Raw genomic sequence first — 10,825 nt, 5'->3', positions numbered from 1 at the left:
GAAAAACATGACGGTAGCCACATGTGGAACAGTATCTTATTACCCTTGCGGAGTACCTGAGTTCACCCCCAGTTTTTGATGGGGTTCGTGTTGCTGTGTCTTTAGTGCTCTATGTTGTGTTAATTGTATGTACTGTTGTTTCAATTGGTCTGTTGCTTTTTTTTAGCTACATGTATGTCATTGTCAGTTTGTTAGTTGACTTCAGTATGAGTTTGAATGTCCCTTTGGTATTTTACTCAGCAATCAATCTTGTCAAATTTTATTCAAATTAGTCCAGTAGTTTTATAGGAGATCTATATATATATATATGAAAAACTGAAAATAGAACTCAGACACCAAGATATAGCAAAAGATAAAAAATAGACAGCAAGCCAGGTGAGCTTAAAACTGGACTCCGCAATGTAAGTTGTGTGTCTGTCTTAAGGACCCTCGTCACTTATTGTCTTCTCTAAATCTGCATATTGTTTATTTTGTTATTCACAACTTTGTCTTTGGTGGTAGATCTTCGACATCTTCGTAAGTCTCTGTTTCTCCGTTTGTTTGCCATCAAAACTTGTTGAATTTGGGGTCATTTCGACACGGACATTCATAGACATTTATGCCAGTCGCTCCACTGCTGAAGGCAACATTGGTCTCTAGATGTCTTTCGCCTATTTGTATCATTGAGTTGTAGTCCCATTAATGTGAACCAACATTATTTTTTTTATCATTATAATTATACCACACGAAACTAAGTTGTGGAGGGTATAATGTTTTTGACCAATCCATCAGTCCTTCTGTCCGTCCGTCAGTCATGTTCTTGTCATCCCAACTCCTCTGAAAACACACACAAGAATTTCATGAAACTTTTTAAATAATTAGGACATACTATGTAGATGTGCTTATCGACAGGAATTTATGATTCATTTTTTTTCTCTAGGAGTTACACCACTTATTTTCGTCAATATACTACCCAGTCTACTGCAACAGTTTGTCATCGAAACTCATCTGAAACCATGATTTCATTGTAGATAATAAGGACATATTATGAAGATGTGCATATATCGACAGGAAATTATTATTCAAATTTTATTTTATTTTTCTTAAGAGTTATTTGATTTTTCCAGTGAAAATGTGGGGACATGGTAAAGACTGTTTATCACAACCATTTTAAGTCAATATGATATAATAAAGTAGTAATGAACATTAACTAAAAACAACTGAACTTTAACCACCGACCCATGAAAATGGGGTCAAGGTCAAATTAAAACTGCACGACTGACATATAGATCATAAAATATTTCAATACACCAAATATAGTTGACCTATTGCACATAGAATTAGAAAAAATGACAAAAACTCAATAACCTAACTACAAAAATGTATAACCATTGAACCATGAAAATGAGGTCATGGTCAGATAAAACCTGCCAGCTAGACATGTACACCTTACAATCATTCCATACACCAAATATAGTAGACCTATTGCATAAAGTATAAGAAAAACAGACCAAAACACAAAACTTGACTATAACCACTGAACCATGAAATTGAGGTCAAGGTCAGATGACACCTGCCAGTTGAACATGTACACCTTACAGTCCTTCCATACACCAAATATACTAGACCTATTGTTTATAGTATCTGAGATATGGACTTGACCACCAAAACTTAACCTTCTTCACTGATCCATGAAATGAGGTCGAGGTCAAGTGAAAACTGTCTGACGAGCATGAGGACCTTGCAAGGTATGCACATACCAAATATAGTTATCATATTACTTATAATAAGAGAGAATTTAACATTACAAAAAATATTAACTTTTTTTTCAAGTAGTCACTGAACCATGAAAATAAGGTCAAGGACATTAGACATGTGACTGACGGAAATTTGTAACATGAGGCATCTACATACAAAGTATGAAGCATCCAAGTCTTCTACCTTCTAAAAAATAAAGCTTTTTAAAAAGTTAGCTAATGCCGCCCCGGATCACTTTCCCTATGTTAAGCTTTCTGCAACTAGAGTAGCAGGCTCGACGAAAAAGGGCAAATTTTTCTTAATGGCCCAGTAATTTCAGAGAAGATTTTTGTAAAAGTTAACGACCACTGATGACGGACGACAGACGATGCCGAGTGATAAGAAAAGCTAAAAAATGTAAAATTGATTATTTGTGAATGAATTTTCTAGGTCCAAGGACCATAACTCTGTACCAAATCATCAGACCAGATCAAAATTTGAACTTGATCTGTAACTTGTCATGATGAAACTATACCAAATCTCAAATCCATTTCTTTAAGCATGATGAAAAAAGTGCTAAAAACTGATTATTAGAAGTCACTACTATAACACTGTTATAGTAGTCTCAGTTTGAGTGAATTTTCCAGGTCAAAGAACCATAACCCTGCACAAAATCTTGAGACTGGAACACAATTCAAACTTGATATGCAACTTGCTATTATAAAATAAAAACACCAAGTATCAAATCCATATCTTCAACCATGCAGAAAAAGTGTGGAAAACTGATTTGCTGGACTGATGGATGGACAGACGACTGCAATACTAAAGTCACCTTTGACTTCATCAGTAGGGGAACAATTACGATCATCAAACAGTGTTTTACTTCTATGTAATTAACACCTTTTGTAGCTAGTAATGATGAATAATTCAAGGAGTTTTGAAGTTGGCAGTCAGCACCTGAACCTATTTTTGTACTGATGCACAGGTATAGTTTTTTACGCATGACTGTTGGTGGTGAAAAATATTTAAAGTTTTTGGTAATTTTAAGGGATTTTAAAGTTGAATCAATGTTTGCACATACACAGGGTTTGGTATGTTGACCATGAATTTTAATTTTTGGAAAGTGTCATTGTACACTATACAACTTTGAGTGGTGGATAATGACCATGACAGGTTTTATAACTGAATTCCAAGGAAATTTAAGGTTTTAAAGTGTGACTGTTTGTGACAGAACGCATAATTATACATGTATGAACTTTATGATTGGGTTCATGTTGCTTATTCTTTAGTTTTCTACGTTGTTTCATGTGTACTAGTGTTTGTCTGTTGTCTTTTTCATTTTTAGCCATGGTGATGTCAGTTTATTTTTGATTTTATGAGTTTGACTGTCCCTCTGGTATCTTTCGTCCCTCTTTTAATGATATAAGTGGCAGATCCAGGGTGCTGATTTGAAAATTTCTCCCTTTTTTTGTTGCCTAAAATCATCTCAAACGTTGTTTACCTTTATCTACTAGGTCATATATATTCTTTTTTCTGATATAACACCCTTTTTCCAAAATCCTGGATCTGCATCTGACTATAAGCCTTGTACAATTGACTTGGCACGGACCATATTGAGAATATAATTATATGATAACACAGAAGTAAATTAAAAAAGTTTATTATTTAATTAATAATCTGATGTCACAAAAAAATTGAAATAACTGTTAACAATGTTTTGTTCAATAGCTATTTTGTAAACAAATAATTAGTATCAGCAATGGTTGTCAAGGTTATGTTAAAGAATTTGTTCAAAATGGCACCATAATGTCACATGACAAATAATCATCGAACTAATATAAGCAGTTATATAATTGTTTTACCTACAGAAGCCATCACATATTTTTGCCAATATTTTAAATCATGAGTTATCTCCCCTCAAATTCACCATTTCTGAATCTGATGTGTTCTGGGTAATATCTCAAATCATGAGTTATCTCCCCTAAAATTCAACATTTTTCTGTTTTGAGACCATAGCTTTGTCACCAAACAGAGTAATGTTTTTGTGATTGATAATGAAATACCAACAGATTTTAGATTCTAAAATGGAAAATAAACTATTTCCTTTAAATTCACTAGATTTATCGTTTTCAATTAATTTTAGGAATTGACTCAAATCTTTAAAAAATATATTCACAAAAATATTTGATGACCTAAGGTAATTGTCAGAAAGTTCTAGCTGATGAGCAAACATCCAGCTTGAATAGCCATAGAATTTGTAGTTCCAATATATAAATGCAAAAGGTCAAATTCAGAGCTGCTTCTAAATTTGCGTCCACTTGAAAGAACAGTTTGCATATGCATAACTTCAATAATAGCTTCAAGTAATGTAAGCATTCTATTTGAAATATATATGTTGCATGAACAAAAAATTTAAATGCATTTCATAAATAGCTGACTAGAAATATCTAAATATCAATCTAGTTTTCATTTTCTCTCCTCAGTTCAAATATTTAAGTACAAAATGCAACTTTAAGTTTAAATGCATGTTAAAAATACTACTAGCATCATACATGTTTGGACATTTTGTCATATATGTCCAATTAATATACTTTTTATTTGACAAAATAACAATTGCTGATATTTTACTGTTCTACACAAACAAATATGTTAACAAATAATAAATAACAAAAACAAAAGAAATGGATGTCATGGTTACTAAATGGTTGCTAAGATACTACATTGTATCTGAGTAGGAATTTGTGTTTGAAACATGGAATATATCAATCGTTATGAAAATGGAACTATTTTTCAACTGGTGGTATCTAAATTAAGATTTTTTCATGCAAGTCTCATAAGCACCTAAAATACAAAAAGTTAAAGAAAAGCAACGCAGAATTTCTAAAATGGTGAAAAAAATATTATATTTTTTTTCCCCCATCATGAATTTGTAGAAGACGATATCATCTAGCAGTTATTTGTTATGGCAGCTCTGAGCAAAAAAAGTTATAACATAAAATTAATATTTCTAACTTTAATATAATTATATATATATGTAACAAATTTAACAAAAAATAAATGCTAACAGCCTACATTTGTTCTGTACATAAGTTATCATGTTAGCTTCAGCAAATTCTTTGTATTTCTCTTTTACTGATTGTTATAAAGTTAAGGATTATACTAATTTGTATGGAGTTTAGGATTATCAACTTGTACCTAGTCGTAACTTTTAGGAAGAGCATCCGGAGAATATCAACTGGTACCAGTTCTAATGCATCTGATGGTTAATTGAACTAATAATATTTATCAATTACTTGGAAATGTAAAACAAAATTGATTACCCTAAATAACTAAAAGAATAAAAATATTAAAATCTTATCCACAATTAAATTAGAAAGATGTATAACAAGGGAAGACAACAAAATATTTCATCATTTCTTTTTTTTCAAGAAGAACATTTAAAATGTCTTATATAAACAACAGTGATAAACTTATCACAGATTTTGATAATTCGAAAATTATATGTATCTCAACAATTATGAGTTAATATCTTGTGCAAAAGTTTTAAACCTCATTTTTGAACTTATTTTTTTTAGATTTTTTTTTTTTTAAATTTTCAATTTTAATACATGTACCTATAAACCTTTAAAATAAAGCTGTTTCATTCTTATTGAGAAATACAAAGAAAATGCTAAAATAAACAATATGAAACTTGCATATTCACTAAAAATTGGTTTATTACAATGAGACAATGGTTTCTCCATTTAATCATCCAACATATATACACAATGGGACTTTTAGCAGGAGTCTGCCTGAGTTTAATACAAAATATATTTGCGTATTAACACAATAAAATTCATGCGTAATATTTTTCAAATATATATAAAAAATTGGACCCAATATAAGACTGGAAGGTTTCAACCAATCAAACGACAATGTCACTATGACTGCACCATACATTACATGAAAATTTGTCCCGTCAGTGGACATCGTCATGGCAACATAGCAAAAAATAACAACAGACACTCACCAAAACATATTCTTAAATTTTTCAATTTTTTAAATTAAGAATTTAACAAAGTTACAAAGTCTAAAGTTTCAATTCAAAGAACATTAAGATTTATTATATTTCTTTGTCATAATTTCTATTTTTTCAAACATTTTGGAAAATATTGTATAAAAAAACGTATTCAGTAAAAAAAAGAAAAAAAAAAGAGAAAAAAAATTAAATGTCAATTTAACAAAATTTCATAATTTATAAATTAATAATTCTGGTAAAGGACAAATGCCAAGTGAGTGTGCATATGGTCAACAGATTTGTAGTACTGTTAAAAAACATGGATGGATCATATTTATCGATTACATAAAAGCACTATCACAACTACATCACTAACATCTGAACAGACACACAAACATGTATACTTCTAGCACCAAAATAAAATAAACACCTAATTGAGTGTCTAAAAAAATCCACTCAGGCGAGTGTTTTACAAAAGTTAACAACTATGCAAAGTGTTCTAAATTCAGGTAAGTATTATAAACACTTACTTCAGAATTTCATTCTGCCGTTTATAACTGAATGAAAAAATAACTTCCAGTTCATTTTTATAAATAAATCACTTTAAAATCAAACTCCTAATGCAATTTCTATTCATAGTTATTATTCAAGATGGAAAATTAGTACTTTCTGTCACCAATGCAGTTATGCAAACAGCACTCTAATTTTTTACAATGCCCAAAATAATTTTAATATCTTAATATGAGATCATTTATGCAGAATAAAGTGAAATAAAAATTATTTCAACACATTTCTTTTCAAAACATATAAACATTTTAAGTTCTTATTATTTATAAATATAAACTGGATAATTTTAATCATTCAATATTTTTGTTCTCAAAGAACAACATATAAAATGCAAGTACTAACAACAGAACAATACACTATCCAATTTTTCCCATCTAACATTTTTTTTTAGTGTTCGGTCCTGTTACTCCGTCAAGCACTCTTTCGTACAATAAAATAAAGAAAAACAACAATATATGAGACCATGCTGCCATTTGTTCATACATAACATAACACGGTTACTATGACGTTGCAGCTTGTTGCAGACTACTGTTTCCATGGGAACTGTTTCTATTTATAGAATTTAATGAGGAGGATTCCCTACTAATGTCTGATGAAGCGTCAATATTGTCACTAAATTCACCATCACTACTATCCATAGGTTCGTTACCGTTCACCATGTTTTCGTCATTATGGTGGATACTATTGTGGAACGTGGATGGGGACCCATTCATTGTTGGGTTGCCATTGTCAAAAGGTGACCTTGATGCGTTTCCTCCTTCTCCTGTAGAAATAATAAAAGTTGATTACTTAAACATTTACAAGTAAATAATATTTCAATCAATACATTTTTTTTTTTTAATTCCCCATTTCATTAAATTATTTATCCCATCATATTAACTTAATAATATTAATTAAGCTTATAAAAAATATTAATAATAATATTTAAAGTTGTGAATTAAAGAAAAGAAGAAAGAATAGATCTGCTTTTCGAATTATTGATATGTAATGATAATATTCCAGCTTTATGGAAAGATGGTACATCAATTTTTATGAAATTATTTTCCAATCTATTTCTAAAAAGTATGAGTTATCTCCCATTGACAGAGAGAAGATAGAAGGTTTAAGTTACTTCTTAAAATACATTTTAATGCAAATGATCATAGAATAATTCACATGTATATTTTCCACACAATGATGAGAATTATTTTTTTATTATACTTGCATTTAAGATTGTGCAATCATTTTTTTCTTAAAAATATTTTATCAAAAATAAAATTCATCTTTCAAAAATTCTTTGCTTACCATTATTGAGTAATCCCTCCACATATGTGGTGCCAGAATCACCGTACCAAACACGTCTGATATCTTGACGTCGTGACCTCATTAACTGTTTGTATTCAGAAATACGTAATTTCTTCCCATCAACAATGCATGTTCGTTTGGGTCTAGGTCTGTAAAATTAAAAGAAAAGTTCTTTTTACATGAAATTCTAAAACACTGTTTTTTACCATAATGTAGTAATTATATTAACAAAAAACTCACATTTAGAAATCTTATGTTTGTATTTTGACATTGCAATAAAGATAAATTATTTTCTATATTAGTCTACTTAATTATTTCATTATGAAAAAACTCATTTGTGTATGTTGTCTATTTCATACAGACTTTTATTCCATGTAAAAATTATTTCAGTTACTTCCCCTTAACTGAAATTTAAAAAGTGCTTGTTTTTTTTTCAAATTCAAAGGGATAACGTGAAATTTTAGATGAAAGCATATGATTAAAAGCTTCCTTTAGTTGTGGTTTATATTTTGCACAATAGAAATGTTTAAGTGGCAGAGATTTTATTTTGAACAAAAAACGATTAATTAACTAATATTTATCATTCATCTTTTTATTGAGTGCTCCCTTATTTGGAGGAAATTACAAAGGAAGATGTTAATACCTGTATCTGTAATCAGGATGTGCCTCCATGTGTAATTTACTGAGTCGTGATTGTTCTTCATAGTAAGGTTGTTTATCTGCATTTGTCATAGCCTTCCATTTCGCTCCTAAATTATCAAAAATTAAAAAAATAAATAAAACATTTGCTCATTGAATGCCATTTAACTTAAAATTTACTGCACTATTAAACTAAAGTAATTGTTAATTGAAGGTAAAAATAACAATAACCGACCATCTGTTCCTTTTTAAAACATGGATTTCGCAATAATTCAAATTTCTTTTAACTGAAGAAATTTACATTTCCTTTATTTGTTTACATAATAACATATTCTTATCAGCTGTTTTGATGTTTGTTAATGACATCAAAGACGATATTTTCATTGATGTACGAACAATATTAATGAAAATTTCTGACGAACATATCCGAGATAACTTGTCAAAAATACTTCTTATAATCAATTACAACTAAAAGTACAAATTGTCTTTGAAATCAACGTAATATTTAATAGCATACAATAGTTTTCATTTTCAAAGCTAAGACGAAGAATATTTTTCGGACAGAAGATCCAGAAAAAAAGAAGAAAAAAAAAAAATTGAAGTGAGCGTTTTTGTAGTTTAACATAAAATGGCTGTTAAAATTAAAATTTATTAGAATGTAATATTCATACCTAAAATTTTACTAATGTTGGAATTATGCATATCTGGGCAGGCCTTGAGAATTTTCCTCCTTTCTTCTCTTGCCCATACCATGAAAGCATTCATTGGACGTTTAATGTGGGGCTTTGCAGGCTCTGGTTTATCTTTTGGTGAGCGAATGATTTTGGCTCCAAACATTTTACCTGAAATAAAAATTAAAAGCATGTTAAAACAATTGTCTTTATAGAGAAAAAATAATAGCATTGTTTATGATATCGTCTTTGAAAATAAGAGATATAACTAAACACATTTCGATTGATTAGGTATGTAGTTTATTTTTGTTCTTATAAGGAAAATGTAATTTCCAGTCGCTAATAACATTTTTATTGAACATTTATTGGGTGAAATTTATTACATGAATGGATATCAAATTACTTTACTGATGATCTTTTTTCAGAAATTCAATTGAAACTTTTTAACATAAGGACATTGCTCACACTTGGAAAACACCATTTAATACTTGAATGGTCAATCTGCTTATAAACACATACTTTGTAAATGTTGGACATAGCTACTGCTGTTTTGACTGTCTTCGTCTTGAGGATCCGACCTCTCCTTGACCCCTGGTAACTGTTGCATTTGTGGAAGATGTGCCCCAGCGAACATAGGCAATCCTGCAAACCCTGGAAAAACAGGCGTACTAGCGGACTGGGCGAGATGTTTAGCTAGTGCATCCTGAACCAGTGATTCCTAGAAAATTGAAAAAATATAGAGTTATTTCCCTTTATATACTTTTTCAAATTTATTTGATGTCACAAGGACATGACTGATATTGAACTGAAAAAGAGGAAAATTTTCACTTCCTCTGACGAATGATCATATTTTGTGTGCTGTCCATTGTAACCATATAAAAAATTTTGCATCAATTGTTTCTTATTTTTTGTGGAAAACTGAAAGGAGAATTTTTCAGCTAGAAAAAGTTTCATAACATCATGATGGACCAAAAAAAATAAATAAATATTAAAAGTTTCTATGAAATCAATTTGACAAAAATATATTTTCAGCATTTTCACCCCAAATAATCATGTTTTGAATACTGAAACCAAACATAATCAGTCAGAAAAATAACAATAATATACCTTGTCTAGATGTTTTCCGTTGAAGATAGGTGGACGTGCAGTGAAGTTGGTAAACACACTAGATGTCATAGGGTTCATCATGAAGGGGTGGTACTGAGGGAATCCAAATGGGTTTCCAACTCCCATGAAAGGAGGTGGAGTTTCGGGAGGAGGCGAGGAAGGTGTGGGTTGTCTCCTATGATGGTTGTTATGAGCAGGAGGAGGAGTCATGACATCGGACTTTCCACGGCTGTATGTTTCATAATCGTCCTTGACCTCTGTTTTGGGCTTTGAGAGATTGAGTGGTATTTCTTGTCTGGCTGGATCTGTCCACAAAGGTGAAGGACACGTCTGAGGACTTGGTTGTCTCATGCTTGGTGAGGTCTGTGGTGATACCTTATATGGTGGTGATGCAGTCAGAGGTGAAACGGAACGTCTCTTCGTATCTATGGTTACAGGGGATGAACTTTTGGAAGACACATGGGAGGAGGTCACTGAAGATGGAACTAAAATATAAAAGAATTAAAATTATTTGTTGTTGACAAAACAAATGCAAAATAGCAAAATGTACTTAGTTTTTTCGAAAGAATATGTCAATAGTTTTGAAAGAATAATGTAAATGTATATTTAAATGAAAGAACATGTTAAAAGTTTATTTCATTTTCTGTATTTAACTTTTTTTAAAGTTAGAGAGATACATATCATAAACAATTGCCTTAAATAGCTGATTGTTGTCACAAACAAACCATTTTTTTCTTTCATTAATCATAGCTTTACTAGAAATGTTATATAAACACATCCAGATCTATAACAATCCAATTATAAAAAAAAGTTCAGGATTATGCTTGGTCATTTATTGGAGTAA

The 10,825-nt window shown here is 30.4% G+C and overlaps 1 protein-coding gene across 10 annotated transcripts in view; it reads right to left on the bottom strand.

Annotated features, from left to right (window-relative positions):
- Nucleotides 1–3,360: 3,360 nt before the first annotated feature.
- The window catches only part of LOC134683182 (transcription factor egl-13-like), an 84,437-nt gene continuing 76,972 nt past the window's right edge, over nucleotides 3,361–10,825 (bottom strand). For all 10 annotated transcript variants that reach the window (XM_063542307.1, XM_063542306.1, XM_063542308.1 and 7 more), the window contains exons 4-9: nucleotides 9,982–10,466; nucleotides 9,394–9,592; nucleotides 8,875–9,045; nucleotides 8,208–8,313; nucleotides 7,565–7,713; nucleotides 3,361–7,043 (exon numbers count right to left, since the gene is read on the bottom strand). In XM_063542307.1, the coding sequence (XP_063398377.1) occupies nucleotides 6,781–7,043; nucleotides 7,565–7,713; nucleotides 8,208–8,313; nucleotides 8,875–9,045; nucleotides 9,394–9,592; nucleotides 9,982–10,466 (1,373 nt within the window). In that variant the 3' untranslated portion in view covers nucleotides 3,361–6,780. The remainder of the gene's footprint in view (nucleotides 7,044–7,564; nucleotides 7,714–8,207; nucleotides 8,314–8,874; nucleotides 9,046–9,393; nucleotides 9,593–9,981; nucleotides 10,467–10,825) is intronic.

The sequence above is a fragment of the Mytilus trossulus genome, chromosome 9 (genome assembly GCF_036588685.1).
Source record: "Mytilus trossulus isolate FHL-02 chromosome 9, PNRI_Mtr1.1.1.hap1, whole genome shotgun sequence".
In the NCBI taxonomy this organism is placed as follows: Eukaryota; Metazoa; Mollusca; class Bivalvia; order Mytilida; family Mytilidae; genus Mytilus; species Mytilus trossulus.
This window is presented reverse-complemented; position numbering and strand designations above follow the sequence as displayed.